Genomic DNA, 24131 nt, shown 5'->3' on the forward strand with positions numbered 1-24131 from the left:
CATATTCCGATTAAGATGAAAAATAAATCATGTAACTTCTCACAAGGAAATTCAGGAGGAAATTTCCTGCTTTAATTTTTTTTTTTTTTTTTTTTTTTTTTTTTTTTGTGAGAGAGAGAGGGAGGGAGAAAGAGTGAGGGAGGGAGAAAGGGAGAGAGAATCTTAAGCAGGCTCCACGCTCAGGGTAGAGCCCAACTCAGAGTTCAATCTCCAGATGGTGAGATGGTGAACCACCCAAGGAATTTCTTGTTTCTAAGCCATTTGTTGTTGTAAGGCAAACTCCACACAGTTTGATTACTCTTTGGATTCGGTCAGTGTTTCATGAAAGTAAGGATAGAGAACCCAGGATACCTGGGGCAAGAAAATCTTCTCTATTCCCCAAACTTAATGTTTCTAAGGACATGTTTAAAAAGAAAAAGGAAAAAGGGGGCATGTGGGTGGCTAAGTCACTTAAACATCCAATTCTTAATTTCAGCTCAGGTCATGATCTTAATGGTTGTGGGAATGAGCCCTGGGTCTGGATCTGCACTGAGCAGGGAGCCTGCTTGGGATTGTCCCTCTCTCCCTCTCTCTCTGCCCCTCCCCTGCTCGTGTACACGTCTCTCTCTCAAGGTAAATAAACATTTAATAAAAAAGTAAAGGAAAAAAGTCTTGCATTGGGACTTGACATAGAATTAATGGAAACACTGGGAAGTGTTTCATGATCATGTTCAAGTGCTGCTAACGGGAACACAGACCTGCAGGTCACTGAAGCAGAGAATGGAGCCCTGAGACTGCTTCTCATGAGTCACCACTTTGGATGCTGCCTATTTGAGCCCTAAAAGTTTCTTTTTTTTAAAGCTTTCTGTTGATATCAGGGAGATAGTCTAATGAGGTACCAAATCCCTAAAATCTTCTTAATAGCAGGAGATAGCTCAGTGCCATATGTGACTCATGGTTTTGGGTAGGGCCAGTGGGAACCTGGAAACTGGCTGCAGTTGAATCCAAAGAAGAGAGAACCCAAAGTTCTGGATCAGATAGGTAAAGCAGAGGGAAATTAGGGCTTCTCTGTGGGAAGGTTTTAGGGCCAGGTATACCAAGCCTGGACTCCTCTCTAAATGCCAAATGTCAGACAGTTGATTGTTTCCCTCAGAGTACAAGGGTAAATGAACTTACCTGTAAAATATTCTCCAAATTCCTGTTCTAGCTTAATTGCACGATCATAGGTTTTCTTTGCTTGTTCCTCTGTTAGACGTTTATTCATCTCCCTGGGAAAATGAGGTTTTGGTATTAGAACATACGGGGAAGTACCTGACAAATCCTGACAAATTAAAATATGTGGCAAAAATGAATCCTGCAGGAGGCACAGTAATCTTAGCAGCTTCCTAGTCCTCATTTGGGATTCTTCTTTGCGGAAATAATTTCAGCAATGAGGACCCCCTCCCAGAGAGCTCACTCTCTTGGTTCCATCCTGGAACCGAGATTGATGCAGAATCTATCTGTTTATGATTTTCTGTCACTGGTTCCTGTTCTGTTCCTGTTCCTGTTCCTGTTCTGTCCTCTGCAGTCACACAGAGTGGGATGAAACCTCTTCCCTCCATGACAGCCACCGGGTCTTAAAATCAAGTGCTCATGTGTCCTTTGAGGCTACCACTCCTTCAGAATAAACTGTCCTACTTCATTCATCTGTACTCTCATTGGATGTGATTTCCAAATCCTAACCTTCCTGGTTACTCTTTGGACTTTTTGGCTGCCTTGATCTGTCTTAAATATGGGACATAGATTTGAATGAAATCTTCCAGGGGTGGTCAGAAGTGGGAGAAGAGATGGAGAGAAGGGAAGGGACATCACAGCATTTTGTACCTCATCACATCTGAGAGAACTAGACTTGACTGTTGGCAGGTCCTGCTTTCACAGAAACCTTTGATTTCTCCACTCTCTGTCCTCCCCAAGGGCTGTGGCTCATCATCAGTGTGTAACAGGAAATGCGTGGAGTGGAGAAACAAGTGCTTCCTGAGAAAATATTACAGGCCCCTTAGGCATGTGTACTTTCAGGCCAAAGAAGCATTCTGCCACTCTCCCTGCTCAATTTCTGCAAAGGGTGAGTCCCCTCTATAGAAACAAGAGCCCTGAACTTCTGTTTTTGTAATCAGTTGGCTTTACAAGGATCTGCTGAAGGAGGTGTGAATAAATGGACAGAGAGAGAGAATGTAACAATCAAATGTGCTGGGAGAAAATATTTTCAAATAGATTATAATCAAGCAACCTACATAGGGAGCCAGGGTAGAGGATCTTGGTAAGAATCTCCAGTGTTGACTTTGTCTTGTTGCTCTTCTGATAGGAGAATGGGCTATAAAGGCATTATCCCTGGGATTCTCTCTGTGTCCCTTTTTTTCTGTCAGTCTCTCAACGATGGTGTATATAAGTGATCCTTAATCATTGTGAGATTATTTAAGTCCAACCTAGGCTCAAGGATAAATTGAGTGGGAAGGAAATGGAAAAATAATCCAATCTCCTGATTCCTACTTAGCAGCAGCTTTATCTTTCCATGTCCTCTAGGTGTTAAAATTCTTTGCCTACCCAACAAGCTGTACTTCACTAAATAAAAATGATATTGTCTTCCCATTTTTTCTTAATCAAAGACATTTTATTAACCAAAGACTGACAATTCTTTCCTCTGATCATCATATGAATACCAGTGTGGCTGTGATGGGCTGATAAAAGTCTAGCCAAGAGTGAAGATAACTTGGTTGGCCCACTGGGATGCATCACAGGGGCACATAGAATATCGAAAGCATTGCTGCCTTTGCATGCCACTGAAGAAGCCAGAGATTAGGGTATGGGACAGGTGGATTTAGAGCAAGTAGCTGTGGCCTGAAGTAATAAAGAGACTTGTGAAGGTAAAAGAGGAGATCTGCTGTCTGAACTCAAAGTTTTGGAGTTCTTTTAAAACAATTTTAGTCAAATAGACTTACCATTATACCAAGACTTTCCTAAGAGGGTTATTTAGAAAAAAAATTAAAGAACTAAAGTCAGACATTAACATGATTTTAGACATGATCTGATGGCTGCAGTATAAAAAAGTAGCAATTTCCTGAACTCTTGATGTTGAAATAAAGTCATCTCGTCCCGAGGGATGGTATCTACAATTCTTCTCCCAAACAGCACCAGCCCCAGAAGCTGAGAGTGCATGTCACCTTTGGGTACAGAAGATGCTGGGCTAAACCCAGGGATACTTTTCATAGAAGTATAGGGTTTTGTTCCAGATGTCAAGAAGTCATGTGGTTCTGGACCTCTTTTGACTTGCCTGCCTCATGCTAGCCTGTGTTCTTAAAATTCCCTTTGCACTTACTGTAGCCATGACTGAATTTAGATTTTTATCCTCTAATATATCATCTATTATATACTTTGTCTCCTTGCCTAATTTGCGAGTTCTTTGAGGGCAGAGACCAGGGCTTGTTCATTAGCATGTGTCATGGGGTCTGGCTCAAGACTTATTTGTTGAATGAGTAAGTGAATGGATGAATGGAGAACTGGACAAATAAACATAATTATGATACAGTTGAAGACAGCAGTAAACATGGGTCACTGTGGGAGCAAGAAGGCAAAAACAGATTGGGGGTGGCAAGGTAAAGAGACACAGGAAGCTTCACACTACCATGGCATGGGGGTGAGGAACGGAAGTGGCACAGCGGCACGCTATAAAAAGAACATCTCTTTTATACACGCCCTTGATTTTATGCTCCTCTGAAGAATCAGCTATGTATGTACTAATAAGCTTTGTGGTTTGATGTGGATAATGTACTTGAGAAATAATGTGTGTGATGATGTGTCAATGCCTAAATGTGACAGCCGCCATGCTTTTGTTCCAGTTGACCTAGCATTCACTCCTCCCCGGGGAATGGGCAATTCATGCTAGCTTTGCTCCTAAAGTAAAACCCGTGGAAAAGAGTGAACTGGAAAGTAAACATCCAGCCTTTAATAATAAGATCACATTGGTTTGAATGTCACCATTACTGCACTCGAGATTCACGAATATGGCTGCAGCAAATTATGTCGGATTCATGATCTCATTGTGGAAGCCAGCCTTCAGTATGTTTAATTTTCCTTGGTGATAAGTGTCTGTGACAGTGCCTCAGGCAAAACTAAATAAGTCATCTCATAGTTATGGAAGGAAGTAGACCTTCTCCCACCGAGCACCAGATGGGAATGTCTCCCAATATCACACTAAAGCAAATGTGCCAAGGTTGTTTCTCCCTCAGGCTTCACTTCCCTGGGAAGCCATTTATCTCACTGTGTATTTATGATGTGAAAAACTATTTTTATATTTCTGAAACAGGACTTTAAGATGTTATTCCCCAAAGGTGAGGGCCATTTTTCTATTCTTCATAATGTTGGCATTGCTAATACTATTTATAAAGCTCTTTGCAGATTATAAATCATTTTTACATCATGAAATTCATGGTTGCTTAATTTACTTTGTTCACTACCCAACCCAGTATCCCATATGAAGAGAAATGTGATGCAGGTTATCAAGGATAATACTATCAAGAACTAGTATCTTATCATCAACACATGTTTTTCCATGTACCAGCTATGGGCAAAGCTCTTTATGTTATAATTTAACACTTAAATTCTTGGGGCAGAAGGCACTTCAATGACCTCTTGATTTTATTTCTTCATCCTGGGAAGAACTTTTGTCCATCTTTTATTTATGGGAATAAATACGTCTCTGGCGATTTCCCCAGAGGCTGACTGTGTATTTAACTTAATTCTCTTAGGTTGCAATTCTAGCTACTGAAGCTTGCTTTGCTTCTTCACTCTTCGAGAAGACATGGAACAGCTGGCTGATACCTTTTGCAAGTAATTGTTTCACCTCTGGGATTATGTAATTTCCTTTTCTTCTTTCCATGCACCCTGTTTTCCAGTCTCTGGTTCACTTCTGGACCCGGTCAAATGCTCTAAGATCTTGAGGCCCAACTGGAGGCACATTTGAGCAAAATTGTTGCAACAGACACACTGGCATTATCTCTTGTGGCCTCTTGGAAAAGGTAGTTTATAAGTTTTGTAATGATAAAATGGTTTTATTCCTTTTACAATAAAATAACTTAAAATTTTTAACAGTTATAATAGCTACTGTTTATTGAATGCTTACCATATGCTAAAGACCAAATGGAGAACTTTGCATTCATAATCATGTTTAACCTTTGTAGTAGCTGTGAGGTACACATTATTACCTAGTTTAGGTAATAGGTACATATTATGCCTAGTTTAGAGGAGAGGAACTAAATCTGACAGAGGTCAAGCAGCTTGCTGAGGTCACATAACTGATCAGAGGCCAAGGGAAAAAAAACCACACCTAGCCTGACCCATTTTCAAGTCCCTGCTCATAGCCTCTTTGCTCTGCTACTTTTTTTGGCTGCCACAGCCTCGCATTTGTTTGAGAGTTGTCTAGAAAGCAAAGCCAACAATTTGTACCAAATTGCCACTGAAAATATGTTACTTTATAGTAAGGTTGTGAGTATTTGCCCAATTTGTTTACTGATTTTTTGAAGGAAGATATTTTGTCAGTCCTCTGAACAATAAAAAGAACAACAAAAAAATCTGAGTCATACACATTTGCCTGATTCATAAACATGCACTGGTATGGAGCTATTGGTGTGAGTTACAGAAGTGTTACTGCCATGTTGCTAAGAAAACTCCCTTTTAAGGACAGTGGTTTACAGACATGAGGTTTTAATTAAGAAATAAAAGAATTATCTGCTAGAAAAAAATGAAATGTCAATAGAAAGAGTCTAAAATACTGTCTGTTCCCTCTAGAAAAACCCACACATTTAAAAAGATTTACTAATGGAACTGCTTTCAGAAGAAAGAGACAAGCAAAGATGATTGCTTCCTCACATTTGAAAACCCAACCAAACCAACATACCTTTAAAACAACAAAACAAAACAAGCCAAAGAAAAAAAAAATCACACACACACACACACACACACACACACACGCAAAACTACTTGTGAAATGAAAATAAAAATCAAGAAGCATTAGGAAAGACATGTTAGGGAATTACTGACGTTATGTCTCTAGAGGTCCAAAAACATTTTAATGTATTTTTTAAAAAGGAAATGCTTTAAAAAATCAACAATGGAACTTCTGACTTATAAGCATTTGTGACAAAGAGCTGTTAGCAATTTGCTGTGTTACGTGGAACAGGCCGCTGGGTGACAGCCTCCTGTGCACTCCACTTACATGAGAGGTTCCAGAGATTTGGGCTTAATGAAGATGGCAATGGGATAGAGCTGGGCAACTTGTAACCGCTTGATAGCATTTCCTGACACATCAAGTATACAGTGTTTGCCCTGGTAGAAAGAGAAGAAAAATATGGAGTTAATCCAGAAAGAATGATCATAATCCAACCAAAACAAACAAACAAACAAACAAACAAACAAAAAAAGTAAGTGTGTCTTAGAGGAAGGTAAGGGATACTGAATTCCTAAAGGTTGAAAAAAGATCATTGCAAAGCATAAATGAAAGTTGACATACAGGGTCATCATCGAATACTTTTGATAACTCCTATTTATGATTCCTTTACTAAGTGCCTGCCACTGGGATAGAGATTTTACATGTGTTATCTCAGTTAGCTTAATTTTCTGAAATAAATATCTGATGTTTCACACAAAGAAGATATGTGGCATTATGTAATGTGACTGGGTCCACGCACATGGAGCTGTCATAATCCATCTCTGAAGACAACTATCAACAAGAAATTCCCAAATCTATGAGATAGGTATTATCAGCCACATTTTTACAGAAGATAAGACTAAGGCTTAGAAATAATATGTAACTTGCCAAAATCTTAGTGCTAGAAGAAATCAAACCCAAGTCTTGAAGCATTGACAGAATTGTTGGTTGGAATCAATAGATACCTCATTGCTTTACCCTGACCAATGTTGAATCTAAAAGAATGGTAATCACGTGAATTTGGAACAATTCCATAAACATTTGTTGAGCGATTTTATGTGTCCTGCCCTGGATATGCTCAATCTAGTATAGCCAAGGACAGACACCTAAAGAGTTACCTTAACTATTTTATCTTAACTGCTGAGAGAGAGTGTATGCACTGTGCATATAAATTTCTTGTTTGTTAAATGAAAACCCTATTACATATAGCACACCTCATTTAACTTGGCTTCCACTGCAATGAGTTCTCAGAGCAAGGAGTTGCTTGCTTTATAAAGTATTTCTGGAAAAGTAGATACATTTGCCAAATATGATATTCTGACTCCCGGGGAGAAATGGCCTCATTACGCTGAGGCCAGAAGAACTTTACAAAAGAAGAGAAAAAACATATTGTGCAGATAGGAACAGTCCTAAATCAATAACGGGGGATTAAAAACTGTATAAGAGTTTCACGTGTATTACCCACGTGAAAACAAAGAGACCCCAATGAATACCTGAGCTCTTCTAGGAGAAACATACCAAGATGGTTCAACCCTATATCACTTAAGTAATTGCAAGTTTGCTATTTGTGAAAGACAGCAGCTATACAAGATGTCTAAATGCTGTTTGATTATTCACTGGCCAGAACTTTTCAAGTTAACAAAGGTTATATCTACATTTCAAAGGGGAGAACAGATGTAATAATCAGGAAAATGGTTAGAAACAATATGATGAAGCTCATAGAACCTAATTTTTGAGAGATAGGAAGAGACACAGCTTTCTTCCTGTATTCTCAGATAGACATTAAAATTTCTTCTTTAATTTTTTATCAGTACATCAAAAAGTTGTGTCAAATCAAATAAAATCAACCCAACAAGTATGAATTGTATAACAAATGTATTGGTTCTTAACTCTTTTCTTTTCTCTCATAAAATAAATCCTCTGTGTTGACAGATTAGGAACACTCTACAGGCAGATCTTTTTTTTTTTTTTTTTGATAGAGAAAGAGAGCTTTTGCAAAATAGGAGAGAAGGAGGAAAGATGGGGGAGGGGCAGAGGGGCAGAGAATCTTAAGCAGGCTCCACACTTAGCACAGAACCCAAAGTGGGGTGCAAACTCACGAACCATGAGATAATGACCTGAGCTGAAGTTGAGTTGGATGCTTAATTGACTGAGCCACCCAGACACCCCTCTCTATCTATAGGCAGATCTTAAAGCCACATTCAAGTGCCTTCCTATCCTGTTTTCTCTTGAACATTCTCTTCTTTTCTAAGCCTTCGATATTACCAGCAAGAAGGGAATTGCAGTATTCAAACCCCACTAAGTTGAAATTTCTGCCTAGCCCTCTTCATCTACCTACTCCTCCACCAAGAGAGTGTCAAGTTTTCAGGGAGATAAAATGTAACTCCTGCTAACAAAAAGAATTGAGGTTCCTGATCTAAACAACCAAGAGTAACAAAGCTTCCTTAATAAATTCAAAGCTGTTTACTGGGGCCAAAGATGAGTGAGTCAAGGACAAAGTGAATTTCCATAAACTTCAAGCTGTTAATTGCCTTTAGGTTTATAACACCTTCCTCCCCACAAGTCAGTCAGCATACTTTACTGAGATTAGAACAAAGATTAATGACCTTGATCTAAAGTGATTCTCTGCTTAGAGGTCTTAAAAGGAATATTTAATCAAAATTTACACCTGCAATCAGGAAAGAGTAATGACCAAACAATGCAGTTTGCCACCTGGGAACCTTCTTTAGGGGAGGTATAAGATGATTGGTGAACATACCCTTTCTGCTACAAATCTCACAGACTGCACACTAGTTCCATATAAATTGTCATTGTACTGGCCAGCTTCTATAAACTTGTGCTCTTGGATATCTTTCTCCATTTGTTCTCTGGAAATGACAAAGTGATAGTCTCTGCCATCCACCTCATAGTCCCGCTTTGGCCTCGTAGTATCTATATAAAACAAAAGTAATAAAATTAAGGTAATTTATATTCATAAATGTCCTTTACAGTTATTTTCTTTACCATACCCCCAACACAGATATACAAAAATATGTAATATGACATAGTAACAGGTACCAGTTAGCCTCTCACCGTAAGCAACTACAAAATTAGACAAAGTATATGGAACAGCCATTGCCAGGCATCAGACAACAGGCAACACAAGGCTGTGATCTTGAGAGAGGAGAAACCCACGAGGGGAACTCTATATTCATTCCACCTCCGTTTCCAAGAGGGAGGTCTAGGGCTTATATACTGCTAGGAGACACCGGAGTTCACTCAGAACTGGGCATTTGGTTGAGTACCTGAAAAGGCCAAAATTTAGAAGGAGACTCTAGATTTATTCTAAACCTACCTTCACAAAGTGTGTAACCAAGTCATAACTGAAGAAGGTGATTTGCCAGTAAATTATTATCAGCCAGAACAAAAACAATATTCTATAAAGAAAGATAACCAAATCTGGACTGTCAGTAATGTAGTATCACAATGTCCAATACACAATTAAAGATTATGGGACATGCAAAACAACAACAACAACAACAAAAACAAGAAAGTGTGTCATATAACCAGTAGGGAGAAAAAAATGGATATACAGTAAAAACATATTTAGGGGTTTAAAAAGATGTAAAATGAGATCATCACACTTAAGGTGAGACTAAAAGTCAACTCTAACCATGGTTAGAGGTGGTTAAACTTCTTGGTAAGAAGAGAAGGGAAAACAATTTATCAGTATAAATAAAAGTTGTTAAAATATTTCCAATCTTTGATTCAGGTACTCTCTTCCTAGGAATCTATCTTAAAAATTATCAAAGATTCAGATATAAATTTATCCGTATAGATATTCATTATATTAATTTATAAATTACAAATAATAATTATAACATAATTACAACTAGAGAAAAGTAGAGACATCCCCAAATACTCATAAATGAGGAATGATTAATTATGATATAATTTAAAATATTTATATGAAATTTCAAATACTTTAAAAATACTTTTAAGCCAAAAAAAATTGTGTACATCCAAAATGTACACAATCAGAGGAGAAAATGTGTGCATAGAAAGAAGGACTAGGTAAAAATCTATGAAAATATTAACAATGATGTTATCTCTGGATCCTATGTCAAATTCTGTATATTTTTTATTTTCTTGTTTAACTTTCTTTTTGGCATTTTCCAAGTTTTGTACAATGAACACACATTAGTTATCGTAAAATAGTGCTATTAAAACAAGAGAAAGAGCACAAGGTAGAGGGAAAAGTAGGAATGGTGTTTAAGGACCGTCTGGGTTTTTTTCTTTCCAAAGTGGGGAAACACACTGGAGGCCGCTATGAATGGAGTAGGGTTTGTCTGGATCGTTTATGTCTGGACACCTTCTCAAGATATTCTCTGTGGCAGGATCCTTTCCCAGAGTCCTTGCTGGAATAGTTTCATGACATACAGCAATCACCCTAGCTCCCCTCTGTGAACTCACACACATGCAACTCCTGCTATTGTTAGGTATTCTGGGTGACATCTGCAGTGCTGAGGTGTTAGAGATACTTCAAAGCATACAAAAAGCTTAAAAATGTGGAATGAGAAAAAATATTTGTTGGAATCAGATTTAAGAGCTCAATTATCTAATAAATTGAAATTACCTGGTGGGGGGAGGTTCTGTTTACACACACACACACACACACACACACACACACACACAGAAGGCCTCTACACATATCTATGTGACACAGTGGCAGTAGTGGGTGAATGGGAAGGTGTGGTGCATGGGAGGAGGTAGAGCAGATGGATCCTTAGAGGGCTATAAACAGAGGGACCAGAAGACCTGATGATTGTCCATAAGGACGAGAAAGCAGATTAAAGTCCACAATGGCCTGCAGCATAGATTAAGGTTTTATACACCTTCTTGTCTTCATCCTCTCAATACCTTAGACTGTTATCACACATGTTTTGGGATTGACACATGGCCCTAAGTCATCCTGAGATGATTTTAATATATGGCTTTGTTTCTGATCTCTCTTATTCTATGGGAAAAGATGCTTTCATGGCATTTCAATCAATTTATAAGAACATACTGATGACTATCAATAATCTTATGCTATTTTAAATGCTATGGGAATTATAAAGAAAGTATTTATCTTGCCTCCTAGGGGACCACAGTCAGTTTGGAGAACATATTATGCTCACTAAATAGAGAACAATATATGGCTGCACTGATGAAAAGTGTTAAGCAGAGAAAATTAAGTAAGGTGCTCAGATTAAAAAAAGATGCTCAGATAATATGTAACTGACAGTATTGCATCAGTGGAGAGACCATCAGAGGAACAGAATTATACCTTATCGTCTCAAAAGGAGTCGAGCTTTTCTTCTAACAAGATGAGAAATGATACTTACGAGGCACACAGGAGCCAAATTTATCAGGGAATTCAGATATCAAGTCATCATTGATCCGATCCTTCATGGGACCCAGGATAATCACTGGCCGGGTATAGTTTACTGCAAAGAGGAAAGGGAAGAGGCAAATGAGGAGGAAGACTTGGACATGACTGCAAAACTGTTCTGCATGGGTGAGTGCTAAGGCAAAAATGCCAAACAGAACTGGTGTGGGCGTTACTTCATTGGATGAATTGCCCATACAGCCCTGCATGAGAAATTGATGTTCAACATTCAGTATATTGGCTGTGCCTACTTTCTGGAATTTACCAATAGGGAAAAGCAACTGCAGTGTCTGTCAATGAAAAGAAACATCTGGAAGAGTTTTGCTTACTCTCAGGTTTTGCCTTACAATGTCAAAACAACTACTGAATTTAGTCAATTGAGTGGGTGAAAAAAGATTCCAAAGCAGCTGTTTGGCCATTGTTTAGATAATGACTTTAAGAAGCAATTGTTAGTATAATGACACCTTATGTTTTCATAATTTCTTTTCCTCAGCTCCAAATGCTCTCTATTCTCTTCTGGGGTTTTCCTAATTCTTTTGTATCATGAGGTTAGAAAGAACTCTAAAGTCCATTTGGTACAACTCCTCCTCGATGCTTCAATCTTCTCAGCAATATGCTTGTCAATAGCCATTAGCCTCCCAGAAAAAGAAATACAGGCTTCTGGAGCAGCCCAGAAGATGGCTTGTATCTTAGGACAGGTCTGCTAGAAAGCCTTTCTCAATTCTAAGTGGACGTCAGTCTCCCAGGAGATTTTATCCATTTGTCCTTTAGGTGGGGCTTTTTAGTGATTCGATGGGCTCCTTCCATTTAGGACCACTCATCTGGAGGGTAGCTCCATCCTCGTGGGAGCTGTCCCTGCCCATGCTTAGCAGGGAAGTTGTTTGATGATAGAGTCAATGAGAAAGCAGAGACTAGTCTGGGGACAGTGGAGCATTAGGCAGAGTTTATCATCCTTAGTCCTTCACTCTTTGGCTGCTATAATGATGTCACCTGATGTGGCCTGGAAATCAGGAACCAGAGCATGCTGGGAAACTTACTTTCTTGCCTTGTGACAGGCTCATAAGAAAGAATGAAGTCTTCTTGCCCTCCTGAGAAGAGAAGAAAGGAAAATTACAGTGAACTAACAACCAGTCATATACCACACACCACAGCTACAAGCCCTGCTCTGAAACACAGGAAATAGACACAGTTCAGGGGTCATTTTCCTTGCTCTCTCTCCTTGAGCCATCCCCCCAAATCCCTTCATCATCCTCATAAAACTCTTTAGCACTATTATAGTATCAGGTTATTGATGGTCATAACTCTAAGCAATGACTGGAGGCTAACTACCTACAGTTCAGCAGGGCAGTGACCTATGAGACTGCCTTCTTTCTGATGCTGAGAAGTGGAGTCCCTATTACTTATAATGAAACCATTCAGTTCTAGGAGAGGTCCATCCAATAGTTTGTTTCCACATTATCAGAATTCCTGGACCTGATATTTCATTTTCTATTTAATTTCCCAAAAAAGCACATTGTTCAAAAGCAAGTGTCTGCTTGGTTCATTTATGTTGCAAAAACTTCATCAGCATATACCATGGGACACAGAAGATTTTATTGTAATGGCAATTCATTAAGAAAATGCTGGATCAGTTCAAGGAGATAAAAAATTGAGGAGGCCTCTAAATCACTGATTAGAATCACTGCTAAATCTAGCCTTAAAACTTTGGAAAGAGAACTAAGGAAGACAACGTAATAAAAGTGTCAGCCCCTCCAATGACATTTACTTCAGGCCTTCTGATTCACAGTGAGGCTCAAGTCAACAAATAACTATGGAAAGTTAATTGGTTTTAGGCTATTATTTTTTCAAACATGTGTTTCACCCAGTTGATGAACTGGGCATGAGATTAGCCTGATTCAGCTGTGAACCCAGAAGGGTCTACTCTTTTCTCCTCATTAGGCCCAGTACTGATAGCCTTTTGATACAGAAATAGTTTAGAGCTATTGGAAAGGACTTCCTGTATGCTGTTCTGTAGAGGAGTGTTTTAGGAGGTATTTTTTCCTGAGACCAAAGGGCCATGCATCTCATTGCTTTCTCTTCTCAACCCCCTAGATATACATTCCATCTGTCAATATCATGTGCTCCTCCTTCAATAACTACGGAATCAGGAAAAGTGAGTTAATTTCATAAAAGGAATTAATATTTACAAACAGTTTTGATGACAACTAATTTAGGAGGTATTAGGCAATATATGGATAAAGCTGTGAAGCATAGACATCTTCCCTGGAGACTAGGTAGCTGGGATGAGGAAGGGGTTGAGAGTAGCTTACTTTTTCAAGTGTGAGAAATGGCACCAGGCCAGAGTCATATCTCTTTTCATCTTCAAGCAAGTTTACCCTGAGAATGGCACTGCTAGACTAAGCTACTTCCTCAGGACATGGAGAATGAGCCTTGATGTTCCTTCTCAGTGACATCTACTCATGGCTGCTCCAGGGATGATCAGGGACTTTTCCATACCTGGTCACAGGTTTAGTATGTGAGGAGTCAGAGTCACAATTATTATTTTTTATTCAGTACAATATGATTCCGTTTTAATAAACTAAACAGCCGAAATTTACACAGTCTAGGCCAAAAAATAATGAAAGTGATTGACTTCAGTTGTCTAAAGCCTGAGACAGGTAGAGGTCATAGGAATTCAGAAGGTAACTGTTAAAATGGTTGGGGACAAAGTATAGCTTTGGGGCTAGCAACATGGCAGACTAGTACTGCAGTGTTAGACTGTAACTTTAAGGGGAAATCTTTATGGAACGATTAATATGTGAGAGGAGAATCCTGATCACTGGGCAACAAAGATTTTAAACACCAGGAGATACTTAACCTCTCTACTAGACAAGGAACTCCATAAAGGCAAGGACTGGGTTTCATTTACCAATGGTGTCCCAGTGTTCATCATAGAAAAAAATGTCAATGAATTTGCATTCTGATTTTAGTGGTAGGAAATGGGATGAGTAATGAGGCCAAAGATAGGTTTTACTTTATGTTTCTGTCTGGATGCTTTCATTTTGGGAAGTGTGGTTTTCTCGAAATAAATATAACACGTCATGTTCCCATAGGAATCTTTTTCCAATGTCCTTACAGATCATTCTGATGGGACAGTCTAAAGGCAAACCTTAAATAAGATATTTGGTGTCAGGATGTTTAATTTGTGATTCAGAAAACTAGGACAAAGCAACACAGCTTTGATTAACTTTGTTCGAGAGTTGTGTAGTTCTTTTGTTTATCCCCTGCTTTCTGGTTTACTTTCTAACTTACAAAATGCATTGGTTCTTGTTCACAGCAGGAAGACTGGTGGTAGCATCCTTTTGTCAGGGTCCATCCCACTTCCAAAGACCATGTACCAATCAAGTACTATGTTAGGAAGCCTGCAGGGAAGCTGTCATGGATGGGATTATATAATAGCTGTGATTACAGCACCTCAAGCCAATTTTTACTTTCATGTGTGGGAACGAAAAGGTGTACAGGGAATGTGAAGGAGACTAAGAGAAGGGGGGAAAAGAGTCACAGTAATAAAAGAAAGACAATTCACATCTGTGTGGCCATAAAGGGCTTTCACACCCATTGTTTTCTATTTTTCACAGCCATTTCTGTTGAGGTCGGTGTTCTAATGAACCCCATTTTACAGATGAAGAAGCTGAGGCTTGGAGATGTTAATGGGGCTTGTTTCCTCAGTTATTAAGTAGTGGAGTCAAGATTTAAAACCACACCTTTTTTGACTACTCAAAGGGATGTAGAATTTTCTGTTGGGATGGGGATAAAAGGGACACCTTACCAATGAACAAAGAATGGGTGGCAAACTTAGGAGCTGAACCCAGGTCAGAGTTACTGGGAGGCCATACAGTGCTCCATCTATAAACACCAACTGTTTTTTTGTTAATGCTGCTGTGTGTTGTCTCTGTACAATAGTCATTCTTAGTAGTTTTTCTATTTTTTTCTCAGGAGGTGTTGGCACTTAGAAATAACAGCTAACAAAAAGGTACAAACTATTACTTGGTCTTGTTTTGGCAAGTGCATGGCTGAAAGTGGGAGAGCAGCACAGTGCTGTGTGCAGACAGCTGCAACTGTCAGGGAGTCAGCAGAGGCCTCTGTTAACAGTCTCTATGAGACCTTTGTGTTTAAACTGGAAGCAAGTCACAACTAGAGGGACTCAGAGTAAGACCTTCAGATGTCCTCATGATCTAGAAAAGCAAGTTGGTGTTTGTTAGGAGTTTTTAGAAACTAGAAAAGAGAGAGGAGGGAAGGGAAGACCAGGGGAAGTACACTTAATGTTCTAAATTTAGTGTGTAGCACCTGCATTTGATGATTATTAAAAATAAATTAGGTTCTTAGAGGTATGGAACATCAGTGCTAAGAAAGGGTTTGGAGGTCATGTGATTCATAGATGGCAAGTATGGAGCACACGCTGTCACTCCCCCATTTCGTGCCCTTGATAAGCATCACAGATTGATCTTTGCCCCCATTACTGCTGGGCTTCAACTTGGCCTCAGTACTTTTCAATACAATTCTTCTGGTGGCTGTTACCCATGGGTCAGCATTGGGATCTTGGTTAAAATCTGCCTGCCATCTCTGTTGTAACTCAGGCTACTCAATTTATATAAGAGAGAACTGAGGTTCAAAGATGATGGGTGATTTCTTCAAGGTCACATAGTGAATTGGTGGTTCAGTGTCTCCAAAGGAGTTCAGAAGATTAAATCAGTTAATGTACACAGAAAGCCAGGCTTAGTGCACAGTTAATGCTACATAAATGTTTCTGCTTGTATTAATTCAGTAGCCGGTATGGAATAGTTGAAATGTACTGTATAAAACATAAAGAGGCTTGGATTACAAACTATATGGCAGAGTGACAATGTATGGAATTCAGAAGTAAAATCTCTTGCTAGGTCTTATAATGCCACTATATTATGCAGGCTCTTGAAGCTTTAGCTTCCTCATCTGTAAAATGGAATGTTAATATAAGACATATCTCACTGTTTTATTGCAGAAATCAAGTAAGAAAATATATAATGAAAAATTGCTTTGCAAAGTCCAAACAACTAGAGGATTTATAAGGGCAATCCTTGAGCAGAGTGGAGAAAGGAGAAGAATATGGGCTTTTTTTGATGGATTCCATTGGAAAAGTTTTGGGTCTCCTCATATCAGCACTCAGTTACATTCAGATCATTTTGAAAATCCTACTTAACTGATGAACACCAATAGAATAGAAAGATAATAATCAGTTCCCCTCTACCAGTGATGACATAAAGAACTTTATGAGCTTTGGGGAAGGCAGGTCTCAGCTGTAGACACTTGCAGTCTTCATTATGCCTACATGGATGGTCTTTATTGCACCCTAATATGAGGACGTTTGAAAGCTAAGATACAAAAGCCACCACAGATACAAGCCTTCACTGTACTACTCTGTTGACAGAGAGAAATCTGGAATTAGTCCTTAATTAAGAGAGTTTTGAGGGGGTATTTTGCAGAATTACACAAGGTGTGCTGTAATTAACTGCATTATAGCTAGTGCCAGTACAGTTGGGCTTTGAAAAATTCTTTTTTTATAATGCTTGAGATGGTGCAGGAAATGTCTGAGCTGTTTATTAGAAATTGAGGTTTGTGTAAGTGTGTGTGCATGGGTGTATATCTCAGGAAATATATGCGGCTTCACTTAAGGTTGTCACAACATATGAGTCCCTGATGCAGTGTGAATGGTACCTCTGGGGCTCTGAGACATCCTGGTCTGGGACTTTGTTTTGACCACTGACCATTTTTTAAAGCCACTGTGTCCCAGAGTGGACACAGAATGGTTCTAAGAGTAAAAAAAAATAATACCTGGACAACAGTGAACGAGGGTCTTTATAGTATTTGTTTATACTACTGTTCATAAACATAAAAGTTAGTCATAATTACAGCAAAACCCAGGAATTCAATAGAAAAATGCAGTTATTTTGATTTCAAAATGGCAATTTTCTGAAAACAATGTCTGTTCCAACCATGGCATGTTGCAAGTCTCCATGCCTTCTTTCCTGCCACTGCCCTACCTGGAAATTTCTTCCTCAACTTGTCTAGCTGGCGAGCACCTCATCTTTCCAAAACTCAGCTCAAAGGTCACTTCCTTTGAAATCATCTCTGAAGTCTCTCCTATTATTCAGCAAGACTTTTACCCTAGAAACTGCTGCACTTTGTGTATTTTGTTGTTGTTCGAGTGCTGAGTTCTAGAGTTGGTTGAGATTCATACTGGCTCTCATGGTGCCTGTGAAGAGAGCATGGCATGGTAGATGTTGACTGAGTAAATGAATAATCCTCCATAATTCCTCATATTTCCATCCTGGGGAAAGATGGAAATTTTTCCTCTGAGCTACAACAAAGGCTGTTTTTACTTTTATTCATTTGTGAAGAAAGCAATCTGAGTGGCTGAACTGTAACCTCAGATGAGACCCAGGCCAATATAGATTATTGGACTCTACATTTGCTCTCCTAATGTCATAGAGTCCAGCTCCAATTCTTCTCTCTTCTCATAGATAATTCAAGCTGCTGCAAGTGCTTATTTTATTCACCCAGTAAATATTTATGTGCACCTACTATTTGATAATGAAGACTTATTGACGTCATCTTAGAGCATCACCACCAAAAACTTAAGCAGCTGAAAGCATTGGGCCAATTTTTCTAACTTTATTATTCTGGGAAGAATATTCCTACCCCTGAAAGAGAAAACAGGGGCCTCTAAAATACTCTAAGAAGGATTTACAAAGAAAAGCATAGTTCTTATATCTACTTTCTGTAAAGAGAATTGAAAGGAGAAGGTATGATGTTTCCCCTTTCTATACCTGCGTCTGCAGGATGGAAGCACAACACTTAGAACTGAATATCAGAGAAACTAGGGCCATTGGTCCTGTGAAACCCTACACACAAGTTGTATTTTTCCTTATACTAAATTGAGGGTACCTCATGTGTCAGGAAGGCAATTTTTGGTCACTTTTTCTTGGCCTGGTTTCTCTTTGTTTTAAAATTCAATGAAGGGAAGGGGGAGGCAAGTGTTTTGCCAATTTGGGAAAATCATAAAATTTTAAGAGTGGGAAGAAGGGAAAAACATTAAGGCTCATGTTGAGAACAAGAACCCTTTGATACCTTTCACCAATAAGACTTGCCATTCTGTTGTGGAAGAAAATTAGGTGGTTCTGATATTATCTGATTGATCAAAGGTATCTGTTTTCATTTCATCTTCCTCCTCTGGTCCCTTCTTCCATCTGGCACTTTTCTTCTTTTGTGCTTTTTTCTATTTGTTACCAATCTGATTCTATGAAGTCTTTCTCAAAATCCACATTGAATCTGTCACATTCCAAGAATACCAGTGGGTACTCCACCACAAAAAAGGCATGGTTTTATAACGTAACCATGCTGTAATGGAAGGAAAAAAATAAAGAGTGTTTTAATTTTAATTAATACACCATTCAAAGGGGAAAAAAACCCAACCAATTTCTGTCTTGGTAGCTGTGGGTCATTTGTATTGGGCCTGTAGTCTTCTAATATCCTCAGTAATTGCTTTTGAGGAAACCCATTTTATGAAGGAGGGCAAATAAATATTATAGAAGTTGTGAGGATCCCAGTAGTAATATGTACCTACGTTGGTCACCAAAAACCAGTAAGAGGTGGTAAGAAACCACAAGAATGCATCACAGGGATTGCTTGGTGTTTGGTGAAAATTTTTATACACTAAGCAAATGGCTTGAGGTGACCCAAAAAAGACCAGAGATAATTTTTATCACCTACCTTTTCAGAAAGTTAAGCTTTCTGATCCAAGATTTGTTAACTTAAAAAAAAAAAAAGTGAGTTCCTTCAACATTAGAGGATGAAACTTTTTCATCACTTCCCAACCATCAAAAAAAAAAAAATAAAGTTAGATATATCACAGTATCTACCTTAAAATATTAATCAAGGAGAGAAGAGATATAAAAGTTCACACTCAATTTAAAAGGAACACTGTAATTTCTCAAGCTTTCTCTCGCAAAGGGGAGCCAGGAACAGAAAGTAAAGGCAAAATGAGAAGGGAAATCAAACTTTTTATCCCTCCTGCAGGGAGTTTTAATTATGTTGGGGGGCAGAATGTCAAAGTTCACCAGGTTGAACTTTCCCCCCATCTTCTCTGGGAGAAGTGCATCAGCAGGCCGCAGCCAACAGAGGCTGGAATCATTTACTAGCAAGACTGCTACTGCCTGCACAGATCACAAAAGAGTCCACAGATGGCCCTAGTGTCTTTTGTATCTTTCCACATCAAACGACGATTTCATTTCAAGCCATTTGCTTTGGATGAGGATGATAAAGGGCAGCAATTGGAACACAACAACAGCAAAAATCTGAAGTGACCACCACAGGCAATGGAGCAATTGCAAAGGAAAGAACCACAAACCAAAGCAATAACTTACGGTAGCTACTTTCGCTATCGCTGGCATTAGAAGAAACATGTTCTGCAAGAACAGCACAGCAAATTAAAGAAATACCAAGCATTGGAGAGCAGCCAGAACGCGAAGGAATACATTCATGCATGGCTACTACAAGTGTAAGCAGAAGGCAAGGGAAAGGCTGCAGAAGAGACGGCATTAAGAAAACTCCGTAAGATACAAAAGATGAAAACTTTATCTCCATTTTACAGGAAGCTGCTACTTGATTGCTGGGGCTTCTTTTTAGTAAACAGGAAAGCACCTTTAATCACAAAAAATGTATAATGTCCATCTAAGCACTTTTCTTTTTATGAATACTTTAACCCCATTCATACGGGACTGATTTTCCACTTTCATGTTACAAAGGTCAATGTGTCTCAGCTGGACCGTTTCCTGACTCTAAGTTCAGAAGCTTCTGGTGTGTAGACATTGTTTTCTTACGAGCTTTTTGTTTCTCTATTTTAGCCTTTAGGTATTTTGCTGGAATATTGCATTTCACATTGCCAATTGATCCCTTGAAATTTATTTCTACATAGATGCTTCCTAAACTAATTCTCAGGATGAAAAGGGACTATTGAAGACTTTTCCTGCTCCAGTGAGTGAGGAGAAAATCTTGGAGGAAGAAATGAGTCACTGAAAAATGATTTATGAATCAGCTTAATGTCTTCTTGATTTTTAAGATTCTTGCTTGGATAGCTATTAGGTTCTGGAGGAATGAAACAGGCAGGGGACAAATGGTCTGATACCAAATACAGGTCCTGGCATGAAATATGCTTTTAGTTCATGTTAAATAACTTGCTTGTACAGTGATATGTCAAATTTTTTTTTCATGAAAACACAGTTTAGCTGATGTTACAGGGATATATGTGCCATATTTAGAGACTTTATGTCCCCAAATCATTTTATTTGTACTCTGTATTAAGTTATAGAAGATAAATTCATTAACTTATCAAGTTCTTTGTATATCAGGTTAATTAAATGAGGAATACGTGACTGACTTCTGATACTCATCAGTAATAAACTCAGGCTTTTAAAAAGTGGCAACTGTTGTACATTTTTTGAAAAAGGAAAAGAATATATAACATTATTCTCTAACAGTAAAAAAGTGCTTTAAAACGTATTTGTACGTTCTCACAAATTGAATGGATTTTTTTTTGTAGCTTTATTGAGGTGTAATTGACAAATAAATTGTAATACACTTAAAGTATACAATGTGATAATGGGATATGTGCATATATTGTGAAAGGATTCTCAAAATTAAGTTAATTAATACATCCTAGAAGGATTAGTTCTAGAGAATGAAACCAAGGAAAACCAAAACATGAGTTAAAATCACAAAATCACATGAATTATTTCTCTTTGTGTTGGTGCATGTATGACCAGGACTATACTGCTAATTTACGCACACATTTTACAAGTGCAAAGGGGCGCCAGGGAAAGAAATGTGAATTTGTTTTCTGTTATTGAAAAAAGTCACGGTACACACCCAACAATGGTGTATCTTCATGTACATGATCATCTCAAGTACCTTGAATTGGGGATGACAGGGTTTTTAGTCTTTTTTTTTTTTTTTTTACTTTAACTAAGAATGAAGCTACACTATTCAGTGTTTTGCTTAGCCAATCTCTCTTATTATCAAGATATTGTATAACAGAATTTTTCCACTTTGTATGTAAAGAGAAATTGAAAATATGTTCAAGCTAAAGTGCAAATTATGGCTAATAATAGCGTTAACTGGCAAATAAATTTAGTGAAATCTGTTCAGTTTTTAAAAAGTAAACAAACATTTGCACATTCTGGATTTAAAAGGTCATCACTCATATTTTTGACATTCTAATAACAGCTACTTTTTAGTGATGTTCATTTATTAACAATATATCAAAATGCTTCCCCTTCCCCCACCGACCCCAGTTGAAAATCTAGAAACTGGTGGTACTTGATGCTGTCCAGGTAATGTTGAAATCAATACCTGAACTTTAGCCACTAATTCAAGAAAAATTTTATGACATACTCCATATAGAGACTCAAAGATAAAGTTTTCATCTTTCAAAAGATCAGTAGTTACTCTTGATCAGATTTTGTTTTCTACATATATATCTAAAAGAAGAGTCCAAATTAACAATCTGAAGGATGAAGCATATCATTACACAGGGTTATAGAAACAGCTCTTGAAAACAAAGTCCAGCTCAATGCTATTTTGTTTAATACAAATGAAATGAACAGCTTCTAAGAATATTGCCCATAGCTGTTAAATTAAAACAAAACAAAATCAACCAAAAAAACGAACATGTGATACAGCTGCAAAAGACACAATACTGTTCTTATTTCATTGGTGCCTATACAATGGTGTTAGTATTACAGAGAGAAAAATTATAGCATAGTAGATTAACACAGGATTATTATTTTTTACTGCTCAGTGCAATGAGACACAGACTAAGGCATTAATAACTAGAAAATTTAAAGGTTTAATATACTTTATTTTGCACTCTATACTATAGAATGAAGACCTGATGATGTAATACAGCTAATAAATGACTGATAGAAAAACATATTAATACATATCTAAAATTTTATCATACAAACGTGCCAAGCAGGATCACTGCAAGTCGGGGAAAAAAATCAACCGTAGTTAATAACAAAGAATTACCCATGGAAGATCAAATAGCTTAATGTTTATTTTTTGAGAATGCATGTTCCTTTTGACAATAAAATAGCCCCTTTACTAATAGCAAAGTACACCCCAATTATGGAAGTTGGCAAGGTCATTAAATATTTCTGGGTAAAAAGGCAGAAGAAAGGACATAAAGTACATTTCTGCTTTCTTGTTCTAAACATTTAGCTCGCCCTTTCTTTCAACATGGCTTCTTGCTCTCTGGGAGGTGTTAGGCGGTAGAGCAAGGGATGCCGTGTTGGCATCAGGACCATGTTGGCCACATCACACGGTCAGAAAGGGAAGGTGTGAACTGCAACAGAAGTTACAGTGCCTGACACACTTTGCTTTTCAATGCTGACATGCAGAACAAAACGGTTGAAATTACTCTGGAGGAGCATTCACAGCTAGGTAACATAAAACTCGTATCTTGTGCATGCTAGGAGTGAAAGGCCCTCAAGAAAAGGAACAAAAGCCAAACTCAAAAGGAAAGGAAAAGAAAAGAAAAGTTACAGTGACCATTCCTGGGAACTTACTCAGAGTCTTTGTTCCATAACCGTCGTCACCTAATCCGGGGATGTCCTGCATGGAAGTCCCCAGAGAGAGCAATGAGAGAGGAAGAACAGCCACGGAAGAGGAAGGAAGAAGTCAGTGGAGTTGAAATGGATACTACCATGACAGACCATGTTGCCTAAGCAATCTGGATCCCACTCTCTCTTCTTTTGAAATGACTTTCACCCCAAACTCCCCGGGCTGAGACTCAAAGATTTGTAAAGCAACTCAAAAGATTGTTAGTTAAAAAAAAAATCAGAAGACTGTTATAAAAAAGAGGAAGATTCGTCAAAAGCCATTTTTGCCCACTGTTCATGTTGCCACAGAAATGTGCCACTTAGAGCAATGGTCCACTCCAAGTTTCAAATCAAATTCTTAGATTTAGTATCCACCAGGACAAGCCCGCTGCTCAGTAAGTGTTTAACACTGGCTGGGAGGAAGAGTGTAAACACGATGCTAGCAATCAGTAGAGAGAATTTAATCACTCCCAATGAGCTAGAATTCCAAAACATACATGTGGCAATGGAATCTGGTATTTCTGTTCAGAAAAGAATTTGTCTCAAGCCCTCAAGAGCTGTATGATAGAAGAGACAAACCCAGCCCTGGTCACAGAAAAATTCTGGTTGGAAGCAAAGTCCAAGCTTCCTGAAGTCCCTCTCCCATGCATTCTGCAAAGAAGAGCCACATCAAGGGAAGGATCCAGACTGCAGCCAAACACTGGTCACAGTAGTAAGCCCTGACCTGCCTGCCTGCCGTGTTTGTTTGCCTAGGCGTGTGGCGTGGGGGGAGCCTACATCATGCGTGTTGCCCGTGAAGAATATTTTTCTCTTGTGTTGCATGTGACATTCTCTTCGAGAATCTACTTACGTTCAGGATCACTGGTTTCCTGCTCACTCTGCTCCTTGTTCTTGTAGAATGGGAATTTTCGTGAAAAGATGAAGCTCTTTTTACGCTTGTCATTGAATGACTGTGAAGGAGAAAAGGCATGGGGCAAAAACAGGGGACGTCTAATTGTTGTCACACTCATGCTGACAAAACAACTAGTTTGTAAAAGCAGAGAGAGCTGTAGTGACGCAAGGGGATAGTCTAAAGAGGTGTCAGAGGGTCCCTAACAGTAGATTTTATTTT

The 24131-nt window shown here is 38.5% G+C and overlaps 1 protein-coding gene across 28 annotated transcripts in view; it reads right to left on the reverse strand.

Moving 5' to 3' along the window:
* DLG2 (discs large MAGUK scaffold protein 2) overlaps positions 1 to 24131 on the reverse strand; it is a 2072859-nt gene that overhangs the window by 6272 nt on the left and 2042456 nt on the right. For 13 of the 28 annotated variants that reach the window (XM_019450186.2, XM_019450181.2, XM_019450179.2 and 10 more), the window contains 7 exons: positions 23871 to 23970; positions 19787 to 19828; positions 12386 to 12436; positions 11305 to 11406; positions 8697 to 8869; positions 6227 to 6336; positions 1156 to 1247 (listed from right to left, as the gene is read on the reverse strand). In XM_019450186.2, coding sequence (XP_019305731.2) covers positions 1156 to 1247; positions 6227 to 6336; positions 8697 to 8869; positions 11305 to 11406; positions 12386 to 12436; positions 19787 to 19828; positions 23871 to 23970 — 670 coding nt within the window. Of the gene's footprint in view, positions 1 to 1155; positions 1248 to 6226; positions 6337 to 8696; positions 8870 to 11304; positions 11407 to 12385; positions 12437 to 19786; positions 19829 to 22987; positions 23034 to 23870; positions 23971 to 24131 lie in introns of all 28 variants that reach the window. The other 15 variants (XM_019450184.2, XM_019450195.2, XM_019450188.2 and 12 more) reach the window with 3 other exon arrangements.

Source organism: Panthera pardus, unplaced genomic scaffold (genome assembly GCF_024362965.1).
Source record: "Panthera pardus isolate Hobbes unplaced genomic scaffold, ASM2436296v1 HiC_scaffold_12, whole genome shotgun sequence".
Taxonomy (NCBI): Eukaryota; Metazoa; Chordata; class Mammalia; order Carnivora; family Felidae; genus Panthera; species Panthera pardus.